This window comes from Leptonotus elevatus, chromosome 11 (genome assembly GCF_054856555.1).
Source record: "Leptonotus elevatus isolate MCC_2025b chromosome 11, RoL_Lele_1.0, whole genome shotgun sequence".
Taxonomy (NCBI): Eukaryota; Metazoa; Chordata; class Actinopteri; order Syngnathiformes; family Syngnathidae; genus Leptonotus; species Leptonotus elevatus.
In genome coordinates, this window is record NC_141249.1 from 6,293,976 (window position 1) to 6,314,012 (window position 20,037).

Genomic DNA, 20,037 nt, shown 5'->3' on the forward strand with positions numbered 1-20,037 from the left:
TGCTCCTTCAGACATGAACGTAAAATGTTAGTAAATTGAAAGTGTGTCAACAGAGAATAAACTTAAAGTCAGATGTTGGGGCATTGAGTTGCTGACTTACAACCAAAATATATTGTACAATTATTTTCCACACTTGTTGCCTACTTTGTTTTTAAATATTTCATATTATGGGACGGGAGTAGACTGGTCACCATGACTGGACGGGATGTGAGTGGACTGGTCGCCATGACTGGAACGAGCGTGATGTGACAGGACCTGATTTGACTTGACTTGCCTTGGAGTGGCTATGGCTACTTAGCTGTGGCGATGACTTGACACACAAACTTCCACACATAACATAGACAATGCAACCACACTGACTGGACAAACACAACAGACTGAGGCCCCGTCCAGACGGAAGCAAAGCCGGCTTTGTTCCTCAAAAAATCTCGTACACACAGAAGTGTTTCAAGACTTGGTGTGTCCAAAAGAAGATGCTGAGGACGTTTAACGGCTGTAATTTATATGCCAAGTCTGGAGTGGCGCTTTAGCGCAGCCACAGGGAGTTAACGGAAAGCGTAGAAGAATAATCAGCGAAGAAGACAAACAATGCAATTTACAGAACAAACATGGCTTTGCATGTATCGAAACAACATGACGAAGACAAACACAGGAGAAGTGGCAATGGCGGGTGATTCAAGTACAAGCATAAGCAAGGTTAGGAGGCTGCGCAAAACGACTACGACACGGCTATTCACCATTGACTGACGGTTTGCGCGCAGTCACGCGAGAATTGGAGCATGTCATCAAACTTCGACAATGCGTCGTCATCGAGTTGCAACCATTACGTCATCACTGGAGGAGTATCCTGCATAAGGTGTCCAGACGGACGCGTATTGAAATCTTTCCACTCTGGAGCCCGGTTTCAAAAGTGATCGGTTTCAAGCTTCGTGTGGACGAACGGCCTAAATGGTAAGAAACTTGTGTGGATACATTGAAACGGGCTTTCATGTGGACGGGGCCTAAATACACCAACACTAATGAGACACACCTGGCGAAGGGAAGACACACACACGTCGACGTAGTGTAAAAACCAGGAACACGAGACAAAAAACACCAACCACAGACAAAAACAACAAGAACGCCCATAACAAATGAAAATCCAACCCCCACAGAACCGAAACATGATAATACTGAAACTAACTACAACTAACCATTTTTTAAATAAATAAAAAACTAATTAAAATGAACTAAATTTAAAAAACAGAACTCAAACCAAAATATAAACTAAATAACATGACATTTCCAAAACTATAATAACCCTGCTATACGCACATCTGATATTATCATTATCCTCCCCAGTACCTCCAGCCATCCGCTCCGAAATCCAAAAATACCTGGCCCCTGTGGACTCCTCTGTGACTCTCCAGTGTCAATCGGATGGCGTCCCTCCCCCTTCTATCACATGGCACAAAGACGGGCAGCCCCTGGGGGAATCTGTACGTCAGCGGGTGCTCGCTTCAGGCTCCCTACAGATCGCGTTCATCCAGCCGGGCGATACGGGAAGATACACTTGCACCGCTGCCAATTCTGCGGGAACCAGCAGCCTGAAGATGAGCTTGACTGTGCAGAGTGAGTTTTCATAAATATAAGCCGCTCACTGTTAGCTTATTTTCAACTATTATTTTAAACGAATCACCATTAATAAATGTCCCCTTTGCAGTCCCCCCCTCTATTCTTGACTTCAAACAGGAAGTAGTTGTGGTGGAAAGTAATCAGGCCCAACTAGCATGTGTGGCGAATGGTGTCCCACAACCAACCCTATCCTGGGAGAAAGACGGTGTTCTGTTAGGAGTGGGAACAGGGGAGTACACCATTTTGCCCTCTGGGGAGCTGGTTATTGATACGGCTCAGGTGAGGACTATAACTCTGTCTTCATTGTACGTATGTATATTAGGTGTGTTGTTAATTTTCTCATGTGAAAAATGATATTCTCCCTCCTTTTTCATCAACGACATCAGCCTGGTGATGCAGGCAGTTACACATGTGTTGCCACCAACGAAGTTGGTCATGACAGTCAGACGGTGAGCTTGTCTGTTCATACCCACCCTGTCTTCACTGAGTTGTTTGGAGATGTCTCCCTCAACAAGGGCGAGCGCCTCCTGCTGGACTGTGCAGTTAGTGGGATCCCACTCCCCAGGATCACATGGGCCTTCAACAACAACATCATCCCAGGTGCTTCCATTGATTAGCAAAATTACACCATTTTGGAAAAAGCATTTTAAAAATTCTTAGTTTTTGATTAGTTATGGGATAGGCTCCAGCGCCCTTTCTGACCCTTTCTGAGGGATAAGCAGTTAAGAAAATGGATGGATGGATAAAAAAGAAATAGCTTGAATAAAAACCATAACGGATTTTAACTCATGAAGGCAGCACTTCAAACTCTGCACTTTATCAACAACCATTTGGCTTTGACTACATGCTTCAGACAATGTAGTCTGGTCATGGCTTTAAAATGGTGAAACTTTGTGTTGGAGCAGTATTATGTCATTTGACCACATTTGGCAAATTTCAGAGCGGCTCCGTCTACAAAAAAAAAAAGACATAGTCCTCTAAATTGACGGGGAGGTTGTCCAATCTCCACATACCCAACCATTTATATACAGGCAATGAAAAAGTCAATGGTCCCCTAACTATAATAATCCTAATTCTTCATGACAAAACTAATCAGCTTCCAATTTTGTGGAAAGATTTTAGGGATGAAATTAAACCGTTGATTATAAGTTGTAAATAGGCCCTATTATCCAACATCAGTGACCCCTGACCTTCTCAATACCATTCTGGGTGGATGGTTCAAAATTCCCATATTCCAAGTTTTTCAAAAACAAAGGCACCAGTTATAACTGCAAATTCAGATACGATGGACCCCTGCTTATGCCTGGCACTCGCATACTCAACCTATTCTATATTTTTCAACTAATTCACTTTTTAAAATGCAATTATAATTGACGTCAATTACACTTGGATTTAAATTTTTCGCAGTCAGGCCCATCTTTATCTACTGTATTTTTGTAGTGTTCCTGTTGCTGTGGCGTCTCAATACTTTTTTCCACCTATAATCCACTTTACCAAAGTTGTGTTAAAATAAAAAACGTAATCATGAACTTGAATGAAGGTCTATGAGTTTTTATGTTTTACTTTTATGAAGATTAATTTCCATTGTGTTTTGACGATTTTCTCTCATTGCCTCTGATGTACTGATTCTGTAGTTCACTATGATCACATGAGTGGCCACAGTGAGATGGTGATAGAGAGAGTGAGTAAAGAAGATGCTGGCACGTATACATGTGTGGCGGAAAACTCAGTTGGAAGCATCAAGTCTTTGGGTTTTGTCTACGTCAAAGGTAAGATGACATTCATCCTCCTTTTACGATTGCATCTTCAAACGCTATCATGACTTTTTTCCCACTTTTTCTACATTCAGAGCCTCCCATCATTGATGGGGATCTTCACTCCAACCGTATCGAACCTCTCGGCGGCAATGCCATTCTGAACTGTGACGTTCGGGGAGACCCACTTCCTACCATCCAGTGGAGCAAAAATGGAATCAACATAGTCATCAGCAAGCGCGTCCGTCAACTGGACAACGGTTCTCTGGCCATCTATGGCACAGTGGTAGGAAAGCACTTTAGATCGTGCGTGTCTAATACAATGTAACATTTCCTCAGTTAAGTGCATTTCTTTTTGACAAATTGCTTGTGTGGGTTTTAATTGATTTTTTCACAGGTTGAAGATGCAGGCAACTATTTTTGTGTGGCAACAAACGATGCTGGTGTTGTGGAAATAAGTGTCACTCTAACTTTGCAGAGTAAGCTGTGTGTGAAAATCATTTTCAGGACTGACCAATATAATCAGGTGTCCTGAAAATCTCTTGCATCGGTGTTATTTTCCAGGTGCGCCCACCATTATAGTAGAGCCTGTAACAACAGCTGTGGACGCTGGCACGACATTGGTACTCAACTGCCAGGCGGAGGGTGAGCCTACCCCAGTGATTGAATGGTCTCGCCAAGGGCGTCCACTTTTGGGCAGCGACCACTTCTCCACTTTATCTAATGGGTCCCTTCGGGTAAACAGTGCCCAGAAGGAGGACACAGCTGAATATGAATGTGTAGCAAGAAACCTACTTGGATCAGTACTGGTTCGGGTTGGGCTAACTGTTCGAGGTACTTCGCCCGCCCATAATTCTAATAGGCATACATAGTTACAAAAAGCTGATAATTATGTTTTGTTTGTGGGTTTATTTCCAGTTCATGGAGGCTACTCTGAATGGGCTGATTGGGGCCCTTGCAGTTCAACATGCGGGATTGGTTCTCAAAAGAGGCAAAGACAATGTAACAATCCTATTCCTGCCAATGGAGGACAACACTGTGCAGGATCAGACACAGAGACACGCAGTTGTCACGGGAAGCCTTGTCCGGGTAGGGTTACTGTCAACAGCTGATAATGGTGGATGCTACATGCAAGACTTGAGGATTTGCATTTCATTACTATAGTTGACGGTAACTGGTCAGAGTGGTCTTCGTGGGAGGAGTGCTCTCGGTCATGTGGTCATGGGAACAGAACGAGGGTGCGGACTTGCAGTAACCCGCCAGTTCAGTATGGAGGAAGGCCATGTGAGGGAAGGGCTGTTGACGTCATCATGTGCAGTGTCCGACCTTGTCCAGGTAAGACAACAAATGTTCTTTCGCTAAGGCCGTATCCCACTGAGGAGTTTTGTTCCAGATTAGCTGACGATATGAAATCAACATTCACTAGCGTCGCAAGCGTTTGCCCTCAGATAGACATTCACCTGCCTCATACCTGTTAAGGGAGGGGTGGGAGTATGACGCTTCTTGGATCAAAGCAATGATAGTGATAAAAGGGTTGAAGGGCAGTAGTTGGTTGGTTGCTGTGTAAAGTCCGACCGATATGCATTTTTTTAGGCCAATGCCAATACTGATTTTTGGCAGAAAAAAATACGGATTAATCGGCCGATTATTTAAAAAAAGATATATAATGCATAAAATTATCCCTCCCGCCCCATTCCTAACTTTTGCTATTAAGATTCACTCTGCTTTAAATGGCAAGTCCATAGTATGACCTTATCAACAAATTTCATGAAGTATACAATGTTATTGTATACATTCATGTGTCAATAATAAAAAATCCTTGGATGTTTGCATCCTTGAATTCTGAGAAAATAAATTCTTTGAATCCTTGAAATATCAACTTTAAATATAACTTGAAAGGACAATGACAAAATAAAAATAAAAACGTGAAATAAGAATAGAATATACTCAAATAATAGCAAGTGGAAAAACAGTAAGAACAAATACTGACTGTTCCTGTGGATTCATGGTGTACACATTTAAAGTGAATACAGAAGAAAGTTACAATTTAATTATATTAAAATAGCTTGTTTTTCACACATTTGTGCCTTTGCGTAGTGTTATCTTACCTATGTGTATATGTTCCCACTGCATTTGTGTGTGAATATTCGATATGTGAAGGAAAAACACTTCCGATAAGCGTTTGAATTCGCTTTTAGCATTTGCGGTAGGCTAGTGATGTTACAAAAACGAAGCATGTTTTGTATTTAAATATACAGTGGCTGTTATTCTTTTTGTCGTGTGCTTAATTTTACAGTTAACTCCAACTGGAATGTAATTAACCATCTTAAAGGATGTTTGGGGGGCAACAGATTAAAATACGCTTTACACTTGTTCGTTGCTTATACTACGTAAGCAAAATGGTGCATTCAGTGTACTTTGACAGCATCGGAAATTTTGGTTTTCTTTGATGATAACGTTTTAAGGGGAAAATAATCTGCTATTTGGCCCAGTTGGCCGATTGTTTTGTTTGAAGGGCAATAATCTGCTATTATAATCTCCCTATGTGTGGACAGTAAAAGAGACGTGACTTTCCTTCATCTCCTCGTCTCGTCATTCACTGCATTGTGTAGGATTTTAGAGTACCATCTAACAGTGTAGGCCTCCAGTGAAGTGCCGACTCTGTTTTCACTGACGCAGTGTCAGGTGGCTGGGGGCTTTGGCTTCCTTGGAGCCCGTGCAGTGAGACCTGCGGAAAAGGTATGCAGTCAAGAATCCGTTTGTGCAACAACCCGCCGCCTGCATTTGATGGATCACCGTGTGAGGGCACAGACACCCAAACACAAGTGTGCAAGGAGAGACCATGTCCTGGTAGGCACATTTTGCTTTGCTGTTTACAAGAGGGAAAATCGTAAAATTGTGATATCCTTTTTCAGGCATTTAATACAGCTAATTGAACAAATGATTTTCTTCACTAGTGGATGGGAAGTGGTCATCGTGGGTGAGTTGGGGAGCCTGCAGCGTTTCCTGCAGCGGCGGCACCAGACAGAGAACACGCCTCTGTGCCAGCCCCAGCCCACTATACGGTGGAAGGCAGTGTGAAGGCAACGACGTGCAGATTGACTTTTGTAATAGCGAGCCCTGCCCAGGTTAGTTATCACCAGTTTTGCTACGTTGTTATGTTTAACTTCTTGTGGTTTACTTATTTATCCTTTCATGTGTTCTGGCTATCAGTCAATGGGAACTGGGGTCCATGGAGCAGCTGGGGCAGTTGCAGCAAGACATGCAACGGAGGGCAGATGAGGCGCTACAGGACATGTGACAACCCCAGGCCGGCCAATGGCGGCAGAACGTGTGCAGGCGCGGATGCACAAATACAAAGATGTAACACAGCCATGTGTCCTGGTGCGTGTTTGCAACTTCACTTGAATATGCTGTGTAGTGCTGTCACGAATGTAAAATGTAGTCTTCTATTGTTTAATCCATCGAATGATCCCCCCCGCTGTTTTTTTTTAAAGTCCAAAAGAAAAAAGTTTAGTGGATATAAATACTCATTGTTCCTTATGCTGGATGGCTTAGCTTGAACGCTACTTGGAGGAGTGGAAAAAAAACTTGGAGGAGTGAGTCTTGCCCTATGTTTAACATGCATGACTTGCCATCTTACATGTGTTTGGCTCCAATAAATTCCATAGAACTCTTATTTCTTTAGTGATTTTGACGTGGATTGTTTTGTTACATACAGCAGATATTGTAGCGATGCTAATTTTCTCTCTTTTCAGTCTAAAGAGAGCACAAACAAACCCTAGGACGCATCTTATAAGTGTTTTGGTGAAGGCCGGTCAGAGTCCGTCAGCAATAACTGTCTGTGCGGAAACATGAAATATTGGTTCCGGCAACTTCCAGGTGCCGCAAATATGTTTTTTTAAAATGATAAAAATAGCTTCAACACATGCATTTTTGCGTCGACCAATTTTTGTGGTCGACCCAACCAACTTGGTCAACATTTTTTCCCAGCCCTAATGCTCTGTACTGAAAAGTATTCTGTGACTTTAGAAACAATCAAGCTGTTTGAGTGAGCGTTTTTACATGAAGTTGATGTGAACGTATTTTGTTTTACTGCAGTTGATGGTAACTGGGGACCCTGGCAGTCTTGGGGAGATTGCTCCGCTTCCTGTGGGGGTGGAGAAAGGACACGTGTGCGTCTCTGTAATAACCCATCACCTAGTAAAGGTGGCCGCCTGTGCCCAGGAGACCCCTCCCAACTGTCCAGGTGTAACGTTGAGGCTTGTCCAGGTAAGACATCTGGGTATGCATTGTATCTCTAAAAGCCATTTTAAATATTGTATCTCTTTGTCAGGTGGGCCACAGATGGCACGAGGAAGCATTATAGGGAATATCAATGATATCGAGTTTGGTATAGCCATACTGAATGCCACCGTCATTGACACAACATCTGGTGGCAAACTCGTCAAAGCATCTATTTCAAATATTCCGAGATCATTAGGTCAGTTATGGAAACAATTATCGAAATTGTCATTATTTGGGATCTGCCAAATGAAATGCCTCAATCCTCTAACTTTCAATCAAGGGCCTGCAATGAGGAAGCTTATTTCCATCTTGAATCCTATCTACTGGACCACTGCACAGGAAGTAGGAGAGGCTTCCAACGGGTACACATTAACTGGAGCTATCTTCAGGCGAGAAACACAGGTGGAATTTGCTACAGGTAGATATGCATCGGTGTAAATGTGAGTGTGTATTATCATTGATGGGAGATCAGTCAGGGTCTACCCCACCTCTTATCCAAAGTCAAATGTGATTGGTGCCAAGTCACCATATCAGGACAAGCAATATAGAAAATGTCTCTAAAAGGTCTAAACAAAAATAATTCTAATAATTGTGCTGATCAAGAGCTTGAGCTTTCCAATCCTTCTTCTTAAACTTAGGTGAGATTCTAAGGATGACTCACATTGCCCGGGGCTTAGACTCCGATGGAGCATTGTTACTGGACATAGTCGTGAATGGACAAATCCTCCAGCTGCCTTCACATGTTGATATCAGCATCAAGGTATGCACATTACATTACACATAAAAGACAATGTATTATCATTTGTTATAATGAGTCTTTTTTTTTTAAATAAAGTTGTAAGGCAGGGGTGTCCAAACTACAGCTCGGGGCTTTTTGCAGCCCACCGTCCATTTTTTGAGTGGCCCGTGGCCAGAGGTGGCAAATCCAGGTCCAGAAAGTAAAAACCCTGCCACAGTTTGGCTTTAGCCCCAGGTGCTAGCTAGCTAGCGCCCTAGCAGGTAAACAAGCACCCGGGGAGCTAGCTAGCTAGCACCTGGGGCTAAAGCCAAACTGTGGCAGGGTTTTTACTTTCTGGACCTGGATTTGCCACCTCTGGCCACGGAATATACTCAAAACACACATGACTGCTTATTCACTTCCACGTTGCCCATATCATTCGCCATTTAATTGATGTGTTATCTTGTTATTTTTATTGTACTGTTTGTTTTCTTTCAACTGCTGTATGTTGGTACGGTGACCTTGAGTGCCCTGAAACATGCCTATATATAAAATTAATTATTATTGCCTGTTTGGGTGCGGTAAAGAATGCCAAGTTCCTTGCATTCATTACATTTTGTGCATAAAAAAAATGGACACCCCCCCCGTTATAGGAGAAATGAAGACTATGCTGTGTTCCTATCAGGACTACACAGAAGACTACATCCAGACAGGACCAGGCCAGCTCTATGCGCTGTCCACACGCATGTTCAGCATTGACAGGGAGAGCGTGCCTTACTCCTGGAACCACACCATCTCCTACGACGTATCCAGGGGCAAGATGCCCTACTTAGTACAGACTCTTCATGCAACAGCCATCAGCGCTCAGTATCACGCCATGGAGGAGGTGCTGGAATACAGCATCCAAGCTCGTATCAGCAAGGGTACGAGATTAACAATCAAGGCTGTATTATTTTTTTATTCCATCTCTGACCTATTCCAGCTTTTCTTAGTTGTGGTTCTTAGGTTGATCTGCTTCTTTCACATTGATGTATGGATTTCTCTACATAATAGAAAATAAATCCCATGTTTTTCATTCCAGGTGATCGCAGTAACCAGTGTCCTCATGGGTTTAGTTTGGTTTCTGCAGGGCCGTACTGTGCAGGTGGCTGTTCTTGGCTTCATTTGTTGTCATTGACTCTTTAGATATTGAATTTTAATAATGAAATAATTTATATTATTGTTTATTTGTTTTTTTTACAGATGAGAATGAGTGTGAAGTGGGAAACCCCTGTTCTCATGCGTGTCACAACGCTATGGGCACCTACTACTGCTCTTGTCCCCGGGGGCTCACCATTTCGGCCGATGGCAGGACCTGTCAAGGTATGTAACACTCACACACATAACGCGCTGACTGTTCATTGTTGTCATCTCAGTGTGTCGCAACCCAAACGTTCGTCCCCACCAGATATTGACGAGTGTTTGCTGGGTGCCAACGTGTGTCATGATGGACAAGACTGTGAAAACACGATTGGGTCATACCGGTGCGTTATGCGCTGCGGCCGCGGGTTCAGGAGAACAGCTGATGGCCACGGCTGCACGGGTACAATAGCACAATAGCACAATAGCAAATCCTTGAATTCTGCTTCTTTCCACTCAGGGGTGTTGAAGTTCATACATCTCTCATATTTTTTGCTCAGATATCAATGAGTGCCAGGAGTCCAATCCATGCAATCAACATTGCGTGAACACCATTGGTAGTTATCGCTGCGCCTGTGAGCCTGGATTTCAGCTCAGGAACCGACGCTGTGTTGGTAAGTGTGCGTTTAAAAAAAACTACATTGCTTCAATTAGGTATCCTAACAGCAACATATTTACCTGTATCTGTCTGTTTATACATCTATTTGGTGATTAGTTCAGTATGTATGTAGTGCTATACATAATCAAGGTAATCAGTATTCACACTCCCCAAATCACTTGAATATAATTTTAGACACATCTTACAGTAGTCTTAAAAATAAATGGTTGAAAGATGATTTGGTTAAAAAAAGAAGAAGAAAGAAAGAATTACATTATTTAATTAATTTTAAATAAAGTTTTGAAATGATTGACAGGTTATACTAGGTGGCATTTAACAGATTGGGTCAAACCATTCTGCTATAGAGGGGGGGGGGGCAGGTTTTGTAGGACAATGAAATTGAATAGCCTACTGAATATAACATTCATTTTATGAACTTAGATTTTTCTCAAATATTTACATAATTTAATAATTATTTTTTAAAGGATTTTTGTGCATGGATGCAACTTTTGGACTTTATTTTAAAGTCTCACATCCCCCTTGGTGTACCTTTGCGTACCCCCAGGATTACACATACCTCCATTTTAGAAACACAGCTCTATGTGGCCCCACGAGTCTAAACACGATATTCTGATTAATTTTGCGTTTGTCAAATATAAATGAATCAACAAAATCCACCTTTTTTTAATCAATCTCAGGGGTCGGCCATTTTGCCACTTGCTATAGAGTGAAAATGACATCACAGCTGAGGTAATGACCATTTACGGCTCAGCTTGCGATTGTCACATGACCAAACTCAGAAAATAGGTGAGTCGTAATTGACCGTTACCTGAGCGCTGAGCGCAAAGTGTGATGTTAAAGTTAAAGTACCTTTGATTGTCACACTAAGTCATTTTCAGTCGACATCAAATGGCCTCCCCAAGAGATGGCTGAATTTTTCTGCTTAATTCAAATTCCACAAGTGCAATATTAATCACAATACAATGTTTAAACTAATAGGGGCACATAGAGTATTTAAAAAATATATGTTTGACTTGACTTCCTGGTATTATTCCAGAACTGATGTCTCTTTCCCCAAATGCCGTTCCAGATATAAATGAATGCAGACAGCGGGTTTGTCGCTCAGACCAGCAGTGTAAAAATACCCGTGGTGGCTATAACTGCATCGACCTGTGCCCCAGTGGTATGACCAAGGGTGCCAATGGGACATGTATAGGTCAGTGTTGCGTGTTCATCGTTCATGTAAGACATAATGTTGTTTGACTTAGACCACTCTCTATGGTAGATATTGACGAGTGCCGAGATGGCACCCATCAGTGCAGATACAACCAGATCTGTGAAAACACTCGAGGGAGTTACCACTGCACGTGTCCACGCGGATACCGATCTCAGGGAGTGGGCAGGCCCTGTGTTGGTATGTACTTCATCTTTGGCTATTGTAGCTTTCGAAAGTCTTGATTTAAAAACATTGAGCCGCTAACTTTTGCTTGCTAATGTGCAAATATGTTAGGCTGAATTTATATATTTTAGAGGGATGAATGAATCTCTTTTATAGGACTTGCTCATTGCTTGTGTTTGTTTTGAGCTTTTCATCTCTTTCTTTTGCTATCTGCCATCTTGTTTAAACATCACTGCTTGCTTAAACAACTTAAGCGCTGCAAACTGCCTATTTACTTATGAATTCAGCATCACAAAAGGTCGAGAGATGCAATGCATGGTACCGTGGCTTTTTTTACTTGGGCGTAAGAGATGGAAAGAGTCAAAGGGGAAGACAGTTGATGGCTCCAAAGCAAGACCAGCACCTTTTCATTTACGTCGCTGTCACACCTTGTTTGTTGTCACTCTTTTGGACTTTCCCAACTCTGCTTCATAACAGCACACTCCTGCCTGTGACATCATTAACCTGTCTTATCGTGTCTTGTAGCTGTCATTAAATTTCAATTCAATCACATTGTTGCGAATTTGATTGATGTTTTTTACTAATTTGAAACCAAATATTTCATTTGAGATGACAGTGGGGTAACTGATGTATCCCCTTTCCTCCCCCATCCTCATCTCTCCTTTCTATTTACATGACCCGCACCACATTTCTTTTATTTCTGTCCTCGTCATCTTTCCTCTCGTCCGTCTCCACATGACCTACTTCTTCCATTCTCCTTGACTGCTTCTTCTCTCCTCCTGGTGCTGGTCTTTCTTTGTGTGGAGGGCAGATATCAATGAATGTGAGCGGCTTCCGCAGCCCTGTGCCCACCGGTGTGTCAACACTCCAGGCAGCTTTAAGTGCACCTGCCCACCGGGGCGCTACCTGCTGGGGGACGGAAAGTCATGCGCCGGGCTTGAGCGCCTGCCAACTTATGAGAGTTACTCTTACGGCTTCCGAACATCCCAGTCCTTTCCTGAGCGCGACCCCGACCAGCGCCTCTACCACAACTTGGCCTCGCACAGCTATCACTCCTACAACGCCAACACAAGGGGGCGCGACAGGGGCCGGAGCCCGAGAGGAGTCCCCATAAATCAGGGCCCCGAAGCTTGTCAGGAGGGGTTTGTGTCCAAGGATGGACGCTGCTTAGGTAATACGAGAGAGCAGGCAGGGTCACAGAGAGAAACACAGTGCACAGTGCGATTGTATTATACTGGTTAATTCTTCAAGCAGAAATTCTTCTAACACTCTCCTCACCTCACCAATTCAGATTCCAAAATAAAAGCTTACATGACAATATTGACATGGAGTCAATTATTGGTCAACACATTAGGTTCAAGCAAGTATTAATTTAACAATTCTGGTTGATTATTGTTATGGTTCTAACAGGGGCGTGACCCTTCGCCCACACACAAACCAAGGTCGACAAAAACTTGATTTTGCAAATATTGGCTGTTTGTTATGTAAAAGATTCATCCACTTTTGATAGAGGTGGCAGCAATCTAGAAAAGTTACGTTCGCACCGCACGCCTCCGTCAATAAAATTTTTTCCCAAGGCATAAAACAGCTGTTCGCCCCGGGCGTCTAATGAGCTTCGCGCACCACTGGGTGGAAATGGTATAAAATTTCACTGCATCATCATAAGAAGTGTTTCTAAGATTTTGGCTGCCGTATTTATCGACACCAAGGATGGGCAATTGGCCAGATGGGTGGGTGGCCCCTTGATTAATATAAAAAAATAAAAAGTGAACCAGTTCAGGGTGTACCCCGCCTACTGCCCGAAGCCAGCTGGGATAGGCTCCAGTACCCCTGCGACCCATGTGAGAAATAAGCGGTTAAGAAAATTGCTGGATAGATAAATAAAAAGTGTTTTTTTCCCCCTCTTTTTTTATGTGAAGAATGGAAGGAAATTGTGGAAAAATCCCTAAAACAAAATCCAAATTGTGAAACAATAATGGGGGAAAAAGAAAAAAATCCCCAATGTATGCAAATGTATAGGTGCCGAAATGTGAATATGCAGCGGTCAAGTGTACTTTTAAGTTGTATTATTACCAGTCACCACAAAATGGCAGACATTGCTAAGTTGCGCTTACATTGGGTCTTGTACTGCCCTGCATTACAACGTGAATAGTCCTAATTTTTTTTTTTTTTTTTGCGCTTTTGAAGTGATGTGCTTTATAAACACTGGACTTCAAATAATATTAAACATTTGAGTGAGTTGGTTTTTGTGGGAAAAAATGCGCAAAATGAGTTATTGCACTGTTTTTTTCCCCCAACAGTTACAGTATGTGCCGTCCTTAATTTCACTCCCAGCCATTTTCCCTGAAGCAATCCCCTTCCCAGCTGTTCTACTGGATTTTGACTGATTTTGCGAAGCCCACAGAATATTATGTTCTATTGCTATAAAAACATGAACCTACCACAAAAAAAAGATTAGAGTCTCTTCTTTCATCAGGAAAAAAAGTATCTGTTTTTTTGTATCTCTTTACGTTTTGCAGCAATTACCATTAGAATATAGCTAAGTTTCGTCATTCTTCACAAATCTGTATAGAACTGTGGGTAAATTAGCTTTTTTCAACATGGCCCTGGTTGATCTCGTTTGCTCTGCTGCCACCTGCTGGCCATTTGTGTAATAACTATCATTTCTTCAACCGTTCTTTGCAGTTGAGAGACTGCATCAAAGCCTTCTGTATGCTCTAGCATAAATAATAATAATAATAAAAAGTATAACTACGTCTTTGGGACACTTAAAACATTTAAAATAGAACGTATTTATAATTTTTTGGAAGCAAATGAGGTAAAGGGGAAGTCAACCTTAACTATTTCTTGACAATAATATGTTATATATGACTTCACTAGTTTAATCATAACATTCTGAATAATATTACATTTGTGGAATATGAGTTATGCAGCAAAATCCAGCCGTTTTTTATCCATCCCAGGGTGCGGCCATTTTGCCACTTGCTGTCGACTGAAGATGACATCACAGTTTGTTCAAGGCAACAGCCAATCATAGCTCACCTGTTTTGTTGTTACCTGAAACCTGAGCAACTGTGATGTCGTTTTCACTCGACAGCAAGTGGCAAAATGGACGCCTTCTGATATGGATAAAAACTGCTTGATTTTGCTGCTTAACTCATATTCCACTAACGCAATATTAACCAAAATAAAGTATTTAAACTAGTGAGGCTGCATAGAACATATTGTCAAATTGGGTTGACTTCCCCTTTAAATGGTCATTTTTATGCAAAAGAGCCCTTTGCACTGGAGAAAATATTTTTTGAACACAATGAAAACGTTGAACACATTATTCGCACATTTGCACATATTTTGTCCAAATCTGAAATAGCATTTTTGTCATAAATCACGTTAGGGAGTATGTGGTCCTATATGTGACCCTCCAGCAGTAGTGATTAAAATGTAAGTTGCCCATTCCTGTTGTACACGGCAGGGGCACAATACAGTACATGTTACACCGCTTGTGTTCTGTAATATGTGCCAGATATCAACGAGTGTGAGGTGAGAGATTCCTGCCAGCATGAGTGCGTGAACACACCAGGAAGCCACAGGTGTCTTTGCCCAACGGGTTACCACCTGATGACCAACGGCAAGACATGCCAAGGTGAGAGCTTCACTTATGGACCACCTTAATTCATACGTTTAAATGACCGATAATAACCAGTTTTAGGACTACCTCATTGTAGCGTATAAAATTATATGTGGTGATAAGTTGCTTGTTGTATTTCCAGATCTAGACGAGTGTCTTGAGCAGAACATCCAATGTGGAGCCAACCGTATGTGCTTCAACATGAGAGGAAGTTACCAATGCATTGACACACCTTGTCCACCTAACTACCAGAGAGAGCCCGCCACAGGGTAAATACACACGCACACACTTTATATATGAGATGTGGATGGACATATGGAATATTCCAAAAATGTATTCCAGCCTCTTTGCAGATTAACACTCATCTCACGTCTGCGATTTGTGTTTCAGGTTCTGTCTGAAGAACTGCCCTCCAAATGACCTCGAATGCGCCCTGAGCCCTTACGCTCTCGAGTACAAGCTCCTGTCCCTTCCGTTCGGCATCGCCGCCAACCAAGACCTCATCAGACTGGTGGCCTACACGCAGGACGGAGTGATGCACCCTCGGACCACCTTCCTTGTGGTGGACGAGGACGTCACATTACCGTTCGCCATTCGGGATGAGAACCTCAAAGGGGTGCTGTTCACCACCCGAGCCTTACGAGAGCCTCACACATACCGCATGAAGGTGCGAGCTCTGTCCTACAGCGAAGACGGAGGCATCGAGTATCAGACCACCTTCATCGTCTACATCGCCGTCTCGGCCTATCCTTACTGAGAGCACTTTAAATGACAGCGGACTAAAGGTGCGGGCTGATGTTGCTTCCTCCTCATGCAACTCTACTGGGATGATACATTGTGTTCACGTCGAGAGAATGAAATAAGAACACTGACTTGTGTAAGTGGATTTCAATCCAAAACGAGTCCTGGCTATTTATTACTTTTAATTGCTGCCCTTCTTTGTAAACACACAAAATGCTCCCAAATGTATGTTCATTTAATGGTCAAAAGTATTGGGACACCAAAAGGCCAACAGTACCTGCTCTAGTGCATCCAACGCTGTTTAGTGGTCTGGGACACATCATGTTGGAAGGCCTCACCCAAACTGTCCCCACAAGAATAAAATAATCCAAAACATCTTGATAAAATGAATTAAGGTTAAATAATTTATTAAGAGGTGTATCCTTAGGCTTTTGTTCAAATAGTCAAATGTTTATTACTGGAAAGGTCTTGAATATAAAACGCATTATAGAGAAGTACAGTTTTTTTATGTTAACATCTGACTGCATGGCACAAAGGCACCCTCGGGTAGCAACCCGTTACACACTCAGTGATGTCGCTGCGTCATCCACCAATTGATGCCCAGATGTACTTTTTTTTTTTTTTACTTGTACATAGTTTTTTGTTACATGTACTGCTATACTGGACTTTCTTTTTTTTTTTAATAAAAACAAAATTGCATCACAGAGCAATTTATGTTAAATGGAACAAGGGGCAGCATGATGACCTAGTGCTTACAATGCTTGGGTCCAAATGTCAGCTCGGCCAGGGTGAATTGGAGTACGAATGTTAGCTTGTATGCATCATATTTTCCCAGTGATTGTTTGGTCCAGGTTGTGGAAGGGGGGAGAGAGAAAAAAAAAAGCACATTCAACCAGCATTCATACCATTTATTATTTTTGTCCCAAAAAAAAGCACAAACATAAAAAAAGGACTTTTTCATAAGGCAGTTGTTTTGTACATCAGTTTGGTATGTCTCTTCATTTCCTCACCCTGCAACGAGAAATACATGAAGCAGAAGATAATCGAATAGTTCTTCTGATCACGTCAAAACAGCCTATACTGCATTAGAAAATACATCTAGCAACTTGGAACGTATAACTACCGACGTCAAGACTGAACCATTATGACTCCATTTCTGAGAATGAAAATAAAGTCAACTGTAGTGAAGCTTTGGTGGAACAATGAAGAAATTCCAAGTGATTTAAAATAAGCAGGGGGGAAAAAAACTGGCATTTTTTCTGATATCTTGTTCTCTACTACACAAGTCATTAAAATCAACTGAAATGTAATCTATTTTATTTGGCAACAGATGAGCTCTACCTCATAAGGCAGACAAAACCTCAACAGGTTTCCCCTGGTTATGCAAAATGTTTGGGATAATGATGAGAATGACAAATCAATGTGCATTAGATTTGAACTTAGGTACAAAACACACAAAATATACAAAAAAGACGGGTACGGAAATCCTGGCGGCAAACGCCCCAACAATATTTTAAGCTGACAGTATAAGTGCATAAACACAAAAACCAAATATGCATCACAAATGATTGGTCTCGCTCATTAACCAAGATTGCTTATTTTACTCAAAATCTTTCAAATTTGAAGTTGGGAGTTGGTCTTGATGCGGTTGCAACACAAAGAAAAGAACATATTCCAGTTTGAAATTGAAAAAAAAAAGGGTCATTAGTCCTATTTGAAGAGGACCTACGAACTGAAACAGGGGATGCGTGTGTGCACTTAGTGACAAACATGACTGAGCATGAGAAGATAAATGTGCCAAAATTATTTTTGAACCTAATATGACCCAGATAAGATTTTTGATCTGACACAATCCCTTCACCCTTCCAATATTCACTCCTCTGATTTTCCTTGTAGTCCATATGCCATCTGTTATATTGTGTGTGTCTGTCAGACATGCGCTCCAAATTTAGACTGTCTTCCTCGCCGTCAGCACTCGCACAATACTGCCTACACCTCCGGCGGCCAGCGCCTGCAAATGCACAAAAAGGGATTTATTGACGTGACAATTTAGGGTACATTTCTACTTAAGAAGTCAATAGCATACTCCTATAAATGTAATATTCGTTGAAAAATTCGAGTACTTTGTCAACAGTGTGAACTGATAGTGACTGGATGTTCAAAAATCAATTGAGCAACAATTTGAATACAAACATCGTTTGTTTGTTTTTCTCTGAGTGAAGTGGACCTATTGCAAAAGGGTACCTTTTCATGCCACTGCAGGAGGACAGCGCTGCTGTTTTCCGATGGCCTCTCAAAGCCTTTGTAGATGTATTTCATCAGCAGGTCCACGCCGTTCTTGTCCAGAGACTGAACTCCTTTCTCGATGTCGCTGCTCTTAAAGGCGCTGAGCACCTTCAGCACCAGGCCCTCCGCACGGTCCTGGTGACAAATTGGACAGACGTGGGAAGATGTAAACAGTGGAATAGAGGACAAAATGGCAGTGAGCCAAACCCCACCTTGACGTTCTGGTTCTTGGTGTTTATTGGTGGGTTCTTGAGGACCGCTTGTAAAGCTGCCATGTTGTCTCCTGTGCAGGGTCCGGTTAAGGTTGGAACACACTCACAGGCAAAATTCAACATCTTTAAATACATTTAAATGATGGGTTTTATTGTATCTGCTTATCATTTGACGGTTTCTTCATTGATATGCTCAAATTAGAGTACATTTTAAAAGGCTGTTTTTTGTTATATCAATAAAAAAAATGGTTGAAAAACTTAAAAGCAACGATTCTCACATTTGATAGGCTAAAATGTGAGGTGGGCGGGGCAAGACTCTTAAAATGAGGAAGTGTTGCACTTTTATACCTTATAAGGCCTTCCATCCAGAAATTAACGGACGCTTGCTTTGTAGCTACATTTCGGAACGCGCTAAAAAAAAACGCACGGTTTATTGGCACAAAGAACAAGTTGAATTTACTCGTAAGTCATGAATGAGTGACATAAACACGAGAAGTATCTAAAAATTGGGAAATCACTTCGAGCCTACTAGCCATAGCAACCTTGTTAAATGGGAGCAGAAATCCCTGGAATGTGACTGTCAGGCAAGTCTGGGCAGTGACTGGCCTCATTGTAAACGCCCGATTAGCAAGAAACACCCGCTCAAGCAAACACAAAAAGCACGTTAGACAGATTTCACCATGAAATACGAAATTAACATTTTCCACGATATGCTTCGTGTTCTAGCACAAAGCGGGCCAATAACGTAAAGGATATTGTCTGATGAGGGAGTCCACCTCCGCCTCGTCGGGACCCAGCTGGTTCTCCCCTCCGTCCTCCTCGTCCACAAATTTGTTCTCGTCGTACTCATCCACGTCTACTCGCCTGAAGCGGGCGGACATGACGTTCTTCGACATTTCGGGAATGGGAAAAAAGAGCAACTCAACAGAATCAAAGAGCGCTAACGTGAAAGCTTAATTTCCGGCCTTTTTGCAGTCAACTGACAAGCAGGAAGCGTCCTGACGCCCTCTCGTTTTTTGTGTGGCTTTTGGTTCCGCATTGTACGACATCGCCGCCGTGCGACCAACTTGTGGAATTGCAAGCAGTCTTAACCGTGACCGCTAGAGGGCAAGCACACCTTACAACTTGGCATAAAACTACAACTATTTAGATTAGAATAGAATAGAATAGAATAGAATAGAATAGAATAGAATAGAATAGAATAGAATAGAATAGAATAGAATAGAATGTCTTTATTGTCATTGTAAATCAGGTTAAAGAAATCGGGAGCAATGCTATGTTTGCTGTATAGGAAGAGGAAATCAAATGTAAACAATAAAGCACAATAAAATATATCAAGAACATTAATTAACTAGTACAAAATCACGGTACTTGCACACACAGGTAAAGTGACTTTGCATATTGCACATTGGAGGTGGGAAGAAATTCATGGGTGAAAAAAAAGTATGAATACTGCTGAGAGTTGCATTAGATGATTTGCATTACAAGTAATTGCAAATATTCAGGATTGTTATTATTATAGTTACAGTAATATCCATATGTCAATATACTGTAATTGAAAAATAAGAATTCCAGTTTGAAGTTGAGGCAATTAACTCAACTCTCATCTATGTAAAAATGC

At 41.9% G+C, this 20,037-nt stretch overlaps 2 protein-coding genes across 7 annotated transcripts in view; one reads left to right on the top strand and one right to left on the bottom strand.

The window, feature by feature from the left end:
* hmcn1 (hemicentin 1) overlaps positions 1 to 17,378 on the top strand; it is a 118,166-nt gene extending 100,788 nt beyond the window's left edge. For 4 of the 6 annotated variants that reach the window (XM_086088473.1, XM_086088476.1, XM_086088474.1 and 1 more), the window contains exons 81-107: positions 1,342 to 1,611; positions 1,703 to 1,893; positions 2,001 to 2,214; positions 3,249 to 3,383; positions 3,464 to 3,654; positions 3,766 to 3,847; positions 3,933 to 4,202; positions 4,287 to 4,457; positions 4,533 to 4,703; positions 6,048 to 6,218; positions 6,326 to 6,496; positions 6,582 to 6,752; positions 7,470 to 7,640; positions 7,705 to 7,851; positions 7,936 to 8,073; positions 8,294 to 8,415; positions 9,059 to 9,296; positions 9,455 to 9,517; positions 9,616 to 9,735; positions 9,821 to 9,955; positions 10,053 to 10,166; positions 11,241 to 11,366; positions 11,436 to 11,564; positions 12,361 to 12,720; positions 15,073 to 15,192; positions 15,320 to 15,446; positions 15,568 to 17,378. In XM_086088473.1, the coding sequence (XP_085944599.1) occupies positions 1,342 to 1,611; positions 1,703 to 1,893; positions 2,001 to 2,214; positions 3,249 to 3,383; positions 3,464 to 3,654; positions 3,766 to 3,847; positions 3,933 to 4,202; positions 4,287 to 4,457; positions 4,533 to 4,703; positions 6,048 to 6,218; positions 6,326 to 6,496; positions 6,582 to 6,752; positions 7,470 to 7,640; positions 7,705 to 7,851; positions 7,936 to 8,073; positions 8,294 to 8,415; positions 9,059 to 9,296; positions 9,455 to 9,517; positions 9,616 to 9,735; positions 9,821 to 9,955; positions 10,053 to 10,166; positions 11,241 to 11,366; positions 11,436 to 11,564; positions 12,361 to 12,720; positions 15,073 to 15,192; positions 15,320 to 15,446; positions 15,568 to 15,934 (4,685 nt within the window). In that variant the 3' untranslated portion in view covers positions 15,935 to 17,378. The remainder of the gene's footprint in view (positions 1 to 1,341; positions 1,612 to 1,702; positions 1,894 to 2,000; positions 2,215 to 3,248; positions 3,384 to 3,463; positions 3,655 to 3,765; positions 3,848 to 3,932; positions 4,203 to 4,286; positions 4,458 to 4,532; positions 4,704 to 6,047; positions 6,219 to 6,325; positions 6,497 to 6,581; positions 6,753 to 7,469; positions 7,641 to 7,704; positions 7,852 to 7,935; positions 8,074 to 8,293; positions 8,416 to 9,058; positions 9,297 to 9,454; positions 9,518 to 9,615; positions 9,736 to 9,820; positions 9,956 to 10,052; positions 10,167 to 11,240; positions 11,367 to 11,435; positions 11,565 to 12,360; positions 12,721 to 15,072; positions 15,193 to 15,319; positions 15,447 to 15,567) is intronic. The other 2 variants (XM_086088477.1, XM_086088478.1) reach the window with 1 other exon arrangement.
* Positions 16,812 to 19,435, bottom strand: arpc5b (actin related protein 2/3 complex, subunit 5B). Its single transcript, XM_086088479.1, has 4 exons — positions 19,172 to 19,435; positions 18,417 to 18,488; positions 18,163 to 18,339; positions 16,812 to 17,929 (listed from the first exon to the last, which is right to left on the bottom strand). Exons 1-4 carry the CDS (start codon positions 19,310 to 19,312, stop codon positions 17,867 to 17,869), a joined length of 453 nt encoding a protein of 150 aa, XP_085944605.1. The 5' UTR covers positions 19,313 to 19,435; the 3' UTR covers positions 16,812 to 17,866.
* Positions 19,436 to 20,037: the final 602 nt, after the last annotated feature.

Excerpts from the sequence above, each read along its gene's own strand:
- arpc5b (XM_086088479.1), bottom strand. The coding sequence starts at position 19,312 with ATGTCGAAGAACGTCATGTCCGCCCGCTTCAGGCGAGTAGACGTGGAT. Across the intron at positions 18,340-18,416 it reads CCAAGAACCAGAACGTCAAG|GACCGTGCGGAGGGCCTGGT; the intron begins GTGGGGTTTGGC and ends ATTTGTCACCAG. Across the intron at positions 17,930-18,162 it reads TCCTGCAGTGGCATGAAAAG|GCGCTGGCCGCCGGAGGTGT; the intron begins GTACCCTTTTGC and ends GTGCATTTGCAG.